At 45.7% G+C, this 13,468-nt stretch overlaps 2 protein-coding genes across 6 annotated transcripts in view; one reads left to right on the top strand and one right to left on the bottom strand.

Annotated features, from left to right (window-relative positions):
• The first annotated feature begins 427 nt into the window (after positions 1–427).
• insm1b (insulinoma-associated 1b) lies at positions 428–3,108 on the top strand. The gene has a single exon (XM_086127027.1). It carries the CDS (start codon positions 606–608, stop codon positions 2,091–2,093), a length of 1,488 nt encoding a protein of 495 aa, XP_085983153.1. The 5' UTR covers positions 428–605; the 3' UTR covers positions 2,094–3,108.
• Positions 3,109–5,304: 2,196 nt separating this feature from the next.
• Positions 5,305–13,468, bottom strand: part of ralgapa2 (Ral GTPase activating protein catalytic subunit alpha 2) — an 89,589-nt gene continuing 81,425 nt past the window's right edge. For 3 of the 5 annotated variants that reach the window (XM_086126787.1, XM_086126790.1, XM_086126786.1), the window contains 2 exons: positions 12,715–12,836; positions 5,305–7,388 (listed from right to left, as the gene is read on the bottom strand). In XM_086126787.1, coding sequence (XP_085982913.1) covers positions 7,219–7,388; positions 12,715–12,836 — 292 coding nt within the window. In that variant the 3' untranslated portion in view covers positions 5,305–7,218. Of the gene's footprint in view, positions 7,389–10,495; positions 10,538–11,355; positions 11,416–12,714; positions 12,837–13,468 lie in introns of all 5 variants that reach the window. The other 2 variants (XM_086126791.1, XM_086126788.1) reach the window with 2 other exon arrangements.

Genomic DNA, 13,468 nt, shown 5'->3' on the forward strand with positions numbered 1-13,468 from the left:
TTGCAGTGCGTAAAAGTGTCCGCATGTAACAAGCAGGAATGTGTTTTTGGATAGTCTCAACCTATTTTGATTCTATGTTGGAGATTTCCTTCTTCAAATGCCCCCCCCCCCCCCCACTCCCCAAAAGAGAGCCACAAAAGCCACGGCGCGTGTGCATGTATGGAGAGCCATCAGAGCGTAAAAAGAGGAGGGCGCCGGCGTGTGCCTCCGTCTGGGAGGGGCTGGGCGCGCACATTAATGCAATAAACCGCCAGTGCATCTGCTAAGCTATCTGCACACCCTCCAACGAAATCCACCAAAAGCAGGGCTCGGGGCTCGGGGCCCTCCCACACGCCACTCCACTGGGATCACACAGACGTCTGATTGGCCGGGGATGCGGCAACCAGGGGGGGGGCGGGGGGGCGAGAACAATAGCATCATTCCGCCATAAAAAGAGTGGAGCTATGCCTTCGAGACGAAAACATTTCAGCAACAGAAGGCTTCAAACAACGGGCACATAAACTCCCTGCTCGGTCGTCAGGTGTTCCCATATTTCGAAGCACCCTGGATACTCGACACTGCATTCGCATCCTCCAAGTGCCTTCTCGCCGCTCCCCGCAGCCAACATGCCCAAAGGATTCCTGGTAAAAAGAAACAAGAAGTGTGCACATGTTTCCTACAGGACTCGGTCAGACGAGGACGACCTCCACGAGCCCTGCACCCACCTCACCCGAGCTGCCTTCCCGAGTCAGATCCAGCCATGCCTGCCGCCGATGTGTGGGGCGTCCAGCCCGGCTCGCCCCACGGTATCGCCGGATCTTGCGGTAGCCGACGCGCCGGTGCCAAAAACGGAGAAGCCGGCCCAGTTCGGCAACCCCGAGACGGCGTGCCAAGCCCTGTACAGCCCAACCCGGCCCATCAGCAAGGAGCACGACAGGGCGTATTTTGAACGTAGTTTCAATTTGGGCTCGCCCATTTCCGCTGAATCATTCCCGACACCTGCTTCACTCTCCGGCCTGGATCACCTCCTGTACGCCCCGGTCGACTTGAAGATCGGCACGAGCAACAGCAGCCGAAGCGGCACGACGAGCATCAGTACCAGCATCAGCACCAGCAGCAGCAGCGCCGGCGGCGGCGCGCTGCCCGCACTGAGCAATCGCGTCGCCGGGACCAAGAGACCGGCAGCCGACGGCACGGAGCGCAAATCCAAAGCCGCTCCCAAGAAACCCAAAGCCATCCGCAAGCTCAACTTCGAGGACGAGATGACCACCTCGCCCGTGCTGGGGCTCAAAATCAAAGAGGGTCCTGTGGAAGTGAAGCCCAGGGCGCATGCGTCGGGAGCCAACAAGCCTTTGGGGGAGTTCGTGTGTCAGCTCTGCAAGGAAGCCTACGCGGACCCCTTTTCCCTGGCCCAGCACAAATGCTCCCGCATCGTTCGGGTCGAGTATCGGTGCCCGGAGTGCGATAAGATGTTCAGCTGCCCCGCTAACCTCGCCTCGCACCGCCGCTGGCACAAGCCGAGAACCAGCGGCGCCCCGGCAGTTCCGCCCCAGTCGACGCAGGGCACCAAACCCGAAATGGCCAAAATGGCACCCAAATCAGCCTCCGAAGAAGCCAAAGACGCGAGCGACAGAGACACCCCGAGTCCGAGTCTGTCCGAGTCCGGTTCCGACGACGGTTCGTACGACTGCCACTTCTGCGGGAAGAGGTTCAAGCGCCAAGCATACCTAAGAAAACACATCATGGGACACCAGGTCGTGCAAAAGAAAGTTCTGGAGGAGAACGGATTCCCGTTGGAGCAGGTGCCGCCACCTTCATCCTCGCCCGCCTCCTCCTCCTCCTCCTCCTCCCCAGAGGACGCCTCGAACCAAAGTCCCCTCAATCTGAGCCCCGCCGACCGCCTGCTGTGTCCCGTGTGCGGCGAGAGCTTCACCAGCAGGGCGGGCCAGGAGCGACACCTGCGCCTCATGCACTCGTCCCAAACGTACCCGTGCAAGTACTGCCCCGCCACCCTGTACAGCTCTCCGGGACTGACCAGGCACATAAACAAGTGCCACCCGTCGGAGAACCGCCAGGTGATCCTGCTCCAAATGCCCGTGCGGCCCGCCTGCTGAACGCAGAATTTGTGCCTTTGGACAAGGAGGAAGAAGAGAACCAACAACTCAAGGAAACTTTGAGGGGGTTCGAAAGAAAAGAAAAGAAAACAACAAAAAAAAAGTTTGTCAGTTCCAAGTGGTGTCTTTCCTCCCTTTATGCCAATCAGTGATTGTTGAGCGCTTCTCTTTCGATTTCAACGAGATACAGTACACGCGTAGGCCTATTTTGAGACGTTCTTTTCTCAAATTAGTTTACGGAAAAGTTTAGTTTTGACTGTTAAAGGCTATTTTTTCTAGGACAGCAAATGTACTCAATGATAGCTTCTAGACCTAAGAATTGTTCAGAAATCCGTCAAAGCCTTTCTTTCTTTTTCTAAAAACAAAAAAAAAATGGATCACTGTCGCTTTGTTTATCAAAGACAAAATGATCAAGTTTGTCTTAATAATGTGTGACTGAAGGATTGTCTGTTGAGTAGAGCCACAAATGCCTTTAGTCTACAGTCCGAAATAGCCTCCATCTCATCCAAATCCCGCTGTACAACTGCCTTAAAGAGTCAACATAGATTATTTTCATTTTGAACGCTGGCACATATTTTAATGCGATTGTTATTATTATTATTATGATTACAATTGAAGATTGTTGCAATATTTTTGTTGTCATCATATGTTCGTTTATTTATTTATTTATTCGAATGATTTTATGTAACTTATTGATGTGATTGTTGTGATTTCCGCCCCCTCTTTGTGAATCGTTCTGGCAGTTTACATGTCGTTTAGCCAAATTGACTGTTTTCTTTTTTTTTTTTTTGTCTAATTTATGAGTTGTGACAAGTGTCGTGGGTCGGGTTCTAATCATCGAGATCCACAACTCTTGTGAAAAGAAGAAAACAAAAAAAAAAACACGAAGCTCTTAACTTAGATGCAATCTTTTTTAAGGATGTTATTTTTCCTAAATGTTGGCTTTTATAGCGCTTTGATTGTATGTGCATATTGTTGTTGTCTATCGAAATGATAATAAAAAATATTTTCAAAATGACAATTTCTTTCTCAAGGTGGTTTCACGTTCACATAAATAACATTCAACGCATTCATTGAACGAAAAGAAATCATTTGTAAATGAATGCACTACCATTTAGTGTTTAAAATGTGTATGGTTAGGAAAAGTATTTACGCACGCAGATCACAACAACTTCTGGTATTATTTTAAAAGTTATCCGCTCAGGTAACCTATAATTCACATTTTAAATCAATTCAACACACGATATACACAATTCTAAGCATGCACCTGACTCCCAAAGTCATCTGGAAAACTTAAAACACACAAAACAAATACTGTAGTGCTGTATTTGTTGTCATGGGCCAGGACAACGAACACTCGGGGGCCGAAGCAAACAAAAAAAAAGTTTGATCCCCGCGTTTTAAATTGTATAGTTTAAAAGTAGTTTTTAAAGTATAGTTCTCGTGGCCCACTTCGCGTCTCAACAGAAATTCCCCCCTCTCCCCCCCAACATACCTGACAGAGGACACTTTTTTGAAAATCATTCCTCATATTTGAAGCAGTAAACCACCTCCCTGCTTCAGTAAAGTCAAGCAGTTCACTTTTTTTACATTATTTTTTTGCTACAGATTTATCAGGTCAAGTGACCCGCAGAAGCTTTAATCAAGCAACACTTCAGAGATTATTGCGATCGTGACGTTTGCTCCGGGTTGTGATTTATACCGCGCTCTGGAAGTGATTTGCTAGCTTCTCTTAAGTAAAAACAAAACAGTGAGCAGGAGAGTTTGCGTGAAAATTGGGTCTTATGAGTGGGATAACGCCAGGCACACGCAGTGCATCACCAAGAGTAAAATAAGCCAATAATGATTAAGGACAGGTTGTTTAAAATGCAGTTCTCTGGTGTGTGTTTTATATTGTTTTTCGTTTTGATCCAATAATGACTTTCTGTTCGAAAGTGCAGCCAAGCTCCCCTCAGATTTCGAAATCTGTCACCCAAAGCAGAGGTAACACCTCGCCATCACTTGCTAAAGATCGTTACACAACGGAGAAGCTATTTTGAAGTGTCCGTTTCTGTCACCTCTTCACTAATTTCGTGTTTTCAGACACTTTTAATTATGCGTGCAATTTTTCTTCGTCAATGAATAAATTTAGCATGTGTCTGTTTCTACAAGTTTTGACAATAAATGGCAGATCAAGTGAGAGATGAGGAAGAAAATACATCAGAACGGTGGATCTCAAGTTTTCCAACCCCCCCCCCTAAATATAAAAAAATAAATAAATAACAAACGTATTAAACTTTTGATTTTTAAGAAACCACAATTCTTGCTCCAGGCCAAATTTACCTGCTTAAAACATACCTCATCGATCATGAGCCTTTCGACTGCTCCTCCCTCCTTTTCCGCACGCATCGGAGATTAACATCTTCTGACTGCGCATGAAAACAAACTTTGTTGGCACCGTGGTGAGGAAAATGACACAGAAGCGACGGTCAGCGCTTTTGAAAAAATCGCTTCAAATGAAAACCAAACTTGGATGACGCATCCAACTATAAAGAAATTCTCAAAACCCGTAACCTGACCAATACATAACGCTGAAGATTAAACTCTGTCAAACATCAGGTAACCCCCCCCCCCCCCTTTTTTTATTATTATCAGCCTTCCAACTGAGTGGCAATGGATGTTTGGGCAGCTTACATTTGCAAAAGTATCTTAACGTGAATGTCAGCGTCTCACCAGCTATGAACCTCACCCCACATCCACAGATGTTGTCATGTATAACATCATAATGACAGAGAATGGCTCAGAGGAGCCAGGACGTACAGCCCTAAATATCTCCTATCAAGGAGTGAAAATGAGGTAACATTAGGCTTCGTTCTCACACAAGTTTCAGGGCTCAAATTACGGTCAAGTGCTTTTCTGGCGTTTTTATGTGGAAAAAGGCGAGGCACGGCACCCGAAGGTGCTTGGCGCTTTTGCACCTGCACCTCCCAGTGAGGCTCCATTATGCAGGCCTCCTCTAAACGAGGTTGAGCAGCAGGGGGGACAGATGGGAGGAGGGTCAGGTTACCCCAGTACTAGCCAGGCCTGGCCCGGGTCACAAAGCCCACAGTAACGGCACTGCAACACACACACGCGCACACACACACACGCGCACACACACACACACACCCCTGACGGATCAAATCAGAGGTTACCTACCATCAGGAAGAAATCACGGACAAACGCCATGCAGTACAATTTCAAATTGCATTTAATGAAATGTTTCAATTTTCACATCTCTAATAAAAGATAGCAGGTCATTAAAAACATGTGATATGTTGACAAAAGACGAAATCTTCAAGCTTTTTTTTCCTTCCTTGAAATCCCCCTCTTGCTCTTATACAAAGAATATATTACTGGCATTTATCTATTTATATTAAGAAGGTGATCAAGCCCTCAGATTTGACACCGCGTACATACAAGAAACGCTCAAACACCCGCAGTGACACACACACACACACACACACAATCACTATTGCTACAATCGTTAGATGTTTATTTTAAGTGACCTTTTAGGGGAAGTAAAAACCCTTGATGGTGTCGGGATTTATACATTCTTCCTCTGCCAAATAGACAAAAAGCAGAAACACCTGGCCAGCTTCAAGTAGGTGCATGTTGGCATCCACCAGCAAGCAAACAAACATAGCTGGCGATGTGAGAGGAGGAGTGGAAAAGTAAGGCATATGAACGCACCAGATGGGGATAAGCTTTGCAGCCTGGGTGGAGTCCTCAGAGGGTACCTACGTGTGTGTAGGGAACACCTGGCTGCCATGGCAACCGGAGAGGTGAGAGCGCCAGCCAGGCTGTTGCTTGGAGGCCTCTGAGAGTTCACCTCAGGCATGCCACGCCAAACTCAAGCTTGTGGATCATGGGAACAAGGAGGAGCCACTTGATTCCATTTGCAGGCAAAGACAAGAGGGAGAAGCGCCGCACGTATAATTAAGAGGAGCAGCCATTCCAAATCCATCTGCTGTTGTTTTTGTTGCGGGTCACGGGGGAGAGGGGAAAAACACACGCGGCTAAAGAAGACAAGTCGAAGGGCGTTTCATGTTTTGTCTCGAACGACCATGGGACGACATCAGAGCGGACAGACACTCCACAGGCAGTGTGAGGAACCGTCTCATCCGTACACACGCTCATCAGTGTATCAACTATAGAACTATCGCCGACACAACACAACAGTAGAAATAATTAATCAAATAGGACTCTCTATTTACATCTAAGAAACATACAAGAGAAAATAACATTTAAAGCAATATACGCCCCAGAGCATTCAATGCTAGTTGATCCAAGAGACAGGAAAAAAAAAAAATCAATGGCTTGAATGTTGGAATGTCGATGCCACAGGACAGGGGAACAAATGGAGGAGGAAAGAGACAGCAGGAACTTATTCAATTACCGGACACGAGCCCATGTTAACAACATCACAATGCAATTACAAACGCAGTCTTTTCTCATTCCAGCAGAGCTGCATAAATCAAATCATGGCACAATCTATTTGAATCTGTTTAAAAAAAGGAACCTTTGAGTGATTAAAAAAAAAAAGAAGAAGAAGAAGAATCCAACAACTTTCAGTTCCACTCGAGTTAGAAAGATGTCACCGATTGTCCACTCTGGCTTCAAAAACAGCAAGTGCAGCTGTGACTTGTGCCGCAGCAAAGGGCGGCTTCCAAACAAATGATTCAAAACTTGTGTTGGGGGCTCCCTACAATCAAGTAGTACCCTTTAACACAAATACAAAAAGAAGGTGGACAAAAGGCAGATAAAGGTTTTCAAAGGGAAGTCAGTATTTGGTCACTAATAGTCACCATAAAGGAGCGAAAGGTAAATAAGTCTCCCGTTTCCCAGAAAGATTGGTTTCCTCTAATGCATTAGAGGACACAAGAGAAAAAAAAATGACACTGCTCGCCGTCAAAGTGGCTGAAACAGCTTCGGGCTAATGTTCTGCTTAAAGAGGAAACATCACAACAAAGTGAGTGATTGCCACTTAAATTCAAAATTACATTGCCCTCCAGTTACAGATTCACGTGCCACGAGCCAACAAAACAACAACAACAAAAACATGACACAGTTTCTTGCAGGCAGAGCTTCCAGGCTGCTTTTCAGCTCAATTGGACGATTTGCTTATTGCGCTAGCCGATCGGCGGAGTCTTCCTGAGACTCGGTTCCTGGCGGCCCGGGGCATGTTGGGGGAAACCTGGTCAACAGGGTTTGCCGATGTAGCGGCGGCAGAGGCGGAGGAGGAGACTTCAGTGTTTGTGCTGCCGGAGAAGGAACCTGCCAGTGACATGTTTGGAAGGCAGAGAGCGTTAACATTTTTTTTAAAAAGCTGACAAAGCGACACAAACATGGTGCTGGCGGTGTGATTCTTATCTCAGAGGGCTTTTTCATGCATGCGGCCGCACCCTCAAACCAAAATGCCCCACTTGAACCACCGTTTGCAGCTAAAACATCGGTTCCCCGATTTCAGTCGACAGCATGAAGACATTAGGAAGTAAACATGGTGGAGCCTCCAAAGTCGAAAGCAATCTGTTTGGGGAGGCTGGTGGACACCCACTTTGTTTGGATTTTTTTTTTCCCTCATCGGGAATAATGGAAATAGAAAAAAATTCCTTTCCGGGATTGCTATCGTAATACATTTATTCATTTGAGAGGTCAAACTTCAATACTCGGCGCCCCCAATAGATGGCGGAATTTTAATTCGAGTAAAGAACATTTTGGACAAACGAATGCTTGTAAATGTAAATTCTTTTGTACCGTAATTACTTCTGCAATTCCAAATTTAGAGTCGTGCCGTCAGTGAAGCATACCGACGTCAACTGGGAAGTTACAGCGGAATTAAGAGCAACAGGAAGAGGCCTTAAAATAATGTCCAGCAGTAGTCGTCGTTCCTCCGGGGCAAAAAAAAAAAAAGAATATTTGCCCGCGAGTGTCGGATGTGTTGCTGCTGGGGGTTCAACGACGCGATTTTTATTATTATTTTTTACTATAATGTGATGAAAGCTAAACCGAAGTCGATTAATCGATGGTAATATTTTTGCAGTGCAGTTCAGCCATTCCCGATCTTTTTGTGCTTGTGGATAGATTTACATATTTTGCAAGGGACGGTGACAGCGCTATCATTTTTGGTGAAATATTTCCACACGCTTGGGAGATGGTACGGCCACGTGATGTCCCATGACAAGTGTTACGACTTTTCATTATCGTTCATTTTTATTTCATTGTGACGTTTGTTTTTCAAATTCATTTAGTTTCAAGAGTCTTTCGAGCGGGGTTTTTTGGTTTGATTTGTTTTGAATTTTAGTTTTCGTTTTTTAAAATTTTTTATATGGCGTATTTGTGGAGCACATGATAAAAAAAAAAAAAGCAACAACCAAAAAACAAAAAGGTCCGTATTGTTACAACAAAGTAAACTAGAATTCCTAAATGACTATATCACCTGTTTTCTTCAGAAATTATTACCGAAACAAATGCATTAAAAATAAACCCCCAAAGCTCATGTTTGAAATTAATTGACAAGGATGAAAACAATAACAGTTATTTTGAGGCTGTTTGATCAACACAAAATATAGTTTCAGTTCTGGTTATTTTCAAAGCAGTTTCATTTTGATTTCATGAACGTTTCATTTTAGTTTTAGCTATCTTGCTAGTTTTCTTGAGCTATAATAACCTTGGTTGTGAAATGAAACCGTTTTTCTTATTACACTGTTTTTGCACGCACAGCACTGCGTATAACATTTTCATACGTGACATCATGTCAAGGTGACTTTGGATGAACAGCTTTCACGTTCAACTTTGAGGGGCTTTGGAGGTTCCACTGTAAACCATTTTTGAATGTTCATACTATTTCACATGCTCAGGACAGTATAGGTCAGGCAAAAAGAAACTGGCTTCGAGATTGTCAAGATGCTGAAATGATAAGAAAAGGAAGAAACCATTGTTGCGACAGCTAAGGGAGAAAAAAAGAAAGACATCAACGTCTTGTTGTGGTTTGCCCCCAAAAGCCGCACATCAATAATTATGGAACCGGCAGGGAGGTGGTCATGACATGTTGGCGAGGACAATCAAAAGTTGTGAGCGACGACCTGACTTCCTCAGTCAACCTGGAGCCCCCTGCCCGCCTTTTACCCCATGACGCAAGTTTAAACAACTCCTCGGCTTTGTTGGGAAAGCATCTGGTTGCCTATTTTCTTTCCCCGTTCTTTTATTTGCTGCCGTTTTTTTTTTTTTTTTAAGCGGAGTATCTCGAGTTGCAGCGGCTAAAAGGAATGGCAGATGGCTGGAGTAACAGACACTCAGCAGCACAGTGGACACCAGTAGCACCCAGGGGCCGGCGCTTTGGATAAAACAGTGGGTGTGTGAGGGGAGGTGTGTGTGTGTGGAGGGTGGGTGTGGGGGGGGGGGAGGGGGTCCCAAACATTCTCCAATCTGCATATGAATATGGAAAGGGAAAAAAAAAGGGGATGGGTTCAGCTAAACATGGGGGCCGGCCTTATGGGCAGTTCATATCCTGCATTCCTGTATTATTCGACGCTAATTCCTACAGTAAACACTCATTACATGCTAAAATTGAATCGAGCACAAAGGCAAATGATAGACAGGAAGAAGTTTCATTAGTTTGTGATTGCGGTGCAGTTCACCCACTTAGCCTTCCCTATCCATTAAGTGGCCCATTAAAACATACCGCTCCAACCAGCAGTATATCTCACAACGCGCTGCTTATTTACTGCGGTCGCTTGTGTGGCCTTATTAAATAACAATGAATTTTCATGTCCAAAAAGTTCCAGTGAGTCAGTGTTGTTGTCATTTAGAGCAGGCGATTGCTGACTGCTTCAGGTGGAAACAGCGGTGGGATGTCACAGAGGGGACGCAAAAAAAAAAAAGGGGGTCGCTTGGTGTCCCACCGGCGCCCTCGATGGCAGTTCAAACAAGGCTTCCTATGACAAAGACGTCTTCCAGTGTGGCAGGTGTTGGTCTCAGAGTCTGCCGCAGGCAAACAGGCACACTCCAACAGGAGGAAATTCAGGGGGAGGGGAGGCGGGTTTAAAAGAAAAGAGAAAAACGTTTGCAGAGAAAAGAGATAAAAGGCGCTCGGCATGCAGAAGCAAGGGCCAGTAGTGGAGCCGTATTGTTCATGCTGCTACTTAGTCAGGTACTAATTGTCGCCACCGCTCTCAATTACCAGCCTGGCCTCGACAGGAGGACACCCAGCGAACAAACAGCCTGGTTTTCGCTGTCCCCTTTCCTTTGTCAGTGTGATCAGTAAATAAAGATTGGTTAGTGGTGGATGGGAAAAAAAGAAAGGGGGCATGGTGGGGTTGAGTTACAACAGCCAGGATGCATGAACGAGCGAAGGGAGATGTTGCTCTGACCTGGATGCTTACCTTCGTCACTTACAGTATTTGGACCTTTAAGATAAATTTAATCTAAAAAGGGAAAGAGAATACAGCGTCACGTGAGACGGCAGTGGACAGACACACAAACACCACGGCACAGTGAACACAACACTGCTGAAAAGATGGTTGGACAGCATGTTTGGCATCCAGGTTAGTTGTCATTGGAAGGTCTGAGCATCAATCACTCAGGGTTAACTGAGTAGCTTTTTTTTCCCCCTCCGGTGAGATTTCAAAGACCGTTAGGTCTGCTGTCCACTGGATAAAATCAGTGCCATTTTCAGCTCAAGCTCAACCGTGAGGCATGTCCAAAGTATGAACAGTGGCCAGTTCACAGGGTCGCAAGGCACTTAGGAGCAACGCTCCTCAAGACAAGACAATGTCTCCAGGCGTGTGAAGGCATCTCAGGCCGGGGCTTTGCACTCATTTTACTCACTGCTGAGATTATTAAAAAACGCTGGTGAATGATTAAAAAATAAGACTATTAAAAAGTGCACAATGGATGGAATGTGGATGGACTAACTCATGCAAGAGGCCGTAATGCTATTTTCAAGTTTCAGGTTGGGGACTAGAAGAACTGTGGAGGTTGCTGACCCATCAGGATGGCACAAAAGCAAAGAAGGAGGCGGGGCTATGTAAGGCAACGTTAAAACCTCCACAGCGCAACAGCGAATCACTGCAGGGGCACTTGGCACATAGCATGCGGCATATGGACTTTCAGTGGACCCCTGCTAAGGGCTATGGCTAAATCATGCTGCACTCCCAGGGTGACCTAAACAAACATACAGATGTTAGTGGGCTGTGGCTGTGGCATCATGCCTAGTGTGGAGGAGGCAAAGCAAGAGTCTTACAGTCCAGTTTGGCCCAAGGGTATTCCATGTCCCAAACCATTCCCGGCCAACGCCTGCACGCTGTCATGAGGCATGGATGACATGTTAGTGGCAGCAATGGGAAGCAGACCAGCACGGAGGGAGGGACAGACGCACAGACAGACACGCATGAACAGAACACTCGAACAGGGAGACACACAGACAGAGAGAAACGCAGGTCCACGCGCACAACAGGACAACAGAAGACAAAAATGTTTGACAGGCCTGTAACATTTTGGTTTTAGTAACAAAGTTGTTGTTGGTGTACATTGTAGTGCGCAGACGTACGTACAGACAGACAGACACACCCTACTTTTAGCCATTTCATTGGGATTGTAAAAAAAAAAAAAACATCAAGTGTTGCAAGAAGATTGAATAGCCTTGTGATATTAAAACCAGTATAAAATGTGGGACTTCACGGAAAAAAAAGCAATCAACTTGAATCAATGTGGTGAGAGAAAAGGGAATCTTGAGGTGGCAAAATAGTGTTTCGCAGAACAGCCTGTCGCCAATTTACTCATAAAAATATAAAAAGCACAAGCACATATCACTTCATATTTTCCACCAGCTATTGAAAGCCATGGCTGCTGTCTCCTGGTTTGAATTGTCACCGTTTATAAAGGTGATTTATAAGAGTTAAAAAAAATGTCAAATATAAAATAAATAAATAAATGGTCGATGCCGTGCTATTGTATACTACGCTCCCTTCAGAATGCGCGTCAAGACCCAGTGGAGGAGAAAAGTGCAATCCTGTATTGATTTCTGTGCAGCTGTGGATCGATCAGTGCTGGTACAAATAGGAAGAACAAGATAAGGCATGCTTTTGATTCTATTCATCATGAAGTGATAAGAGTCCTGTGCTGACATCCGCGAGCTGCTGTTTGCCGGATGGATCCCTTAAGTGTTGGTGAATGATCTCATGGTGACACACACACACACACACACACACCCACACACACACACACACACACCCACACACACACACACACACACACACACACACACACACACACACACACACACTGAGAGCCATTTAACATGGCTGCTTATATTCATGGGAAAGACATTGCAGCAAGTGGCTTGAGGAGCGTGTCTTTGAAGTCAGTGGAGAGCTAGGCCTGTTGTTTGATATTTAAGAGCAGAGTTGGAGGAATAGGAAAGGTGGAGATGATGAGCACAGGCAGGTGCGTTTCTCCTGCTGTGATCAATTTGGACAAGAGGCAAAATAAAAAAATAATAATAATGATGATCAGGAAGAAACAGGAATTGCATGGATGGGAAAACAAGAGCACAAAATGAGGAGACTGAAATGGAGGAAGTGCATTATGGGTGATTTCTCACCTGTCCCACTCGTTGGGTAGCCAGGGGAGGGAGAGAACACCTGCGAGGCAAAGTCTTCAAATGTCATGACCTCTCTGTGATTCTGGACAATCGCTTCCAGGTAGAGCGCCCTCTCTTCATAGCTGGGTAACAATCATTAAGGAATATACAGTAGGAATGGACCCCCCCAATATAACCCATCCATCCATCCATTTTCCGATCCGCCTATCCTCTCAAGGGTTGCGGGGTGCTGGAGCCTATCACAGCCTTCGGGTTCGATTCCGGCGCTGGCCTTCCTGTGTGGAGTTTGCATGTTCTATCTGTGCCTGCGTGGGGTTTCTCCGGGTACTCCGGTTTCCTCCCACATTCCAAAAACATGCATGGCAGGCTGATAGAACACTCCCAATTGTCCCTAGGTGTGATTGTGAGCACGAATGGTCGTTCGTCTATGTGCGCCCTGCAATTGGCTGGCAACCATTTCAGGGTGTACCCCGGTTGCTGCCTAAAGACAGCCGGGATAGGCTCCAGCACGACCCTTGTGATTAGAAAATGGAGGGATGGATGAATGCATCAAGATGGGGGCAAAGCCCTACATGAAGCTCCTCAAGTCATGTCAACATACTTCTTTGGCACCACCACAGCAAAACTAATCGACCAGACCAAGCTTTGGCCTCAGGACAAAAACAGTGAATATGTGATTTTTCCAGTGAATAACAGAGGACAGATTTAAAAAAACAAATAAACAATAATAATAATAATAATTTAACAAAACAGT

Source organism: Hippocampus guttulatus, chromosome 13 (assembly GCF_054856545.1).
Source record: "Hippocampus guttulatus isolate MCC_2025c chromosome 13, RoL_Hgut_1.0, whole genome shotgun sequence".
Lineage (NCBI taxonomy): Eukaryota > Metazoa > Chordata > Actinopteri > Syngnathiformes > Syngnathidae > Hippocampus > Hippocampus guttulatus.

What these genes read in the sequence shown, in the direction of transcription:
- insm1b (XM_086127027.1), top strand. Translation starts at nt 606, where the DNA reads ATGCCCAAAGGATTCCTGGTAAAAAGAAACAAGAAGTGTGCACATGTT.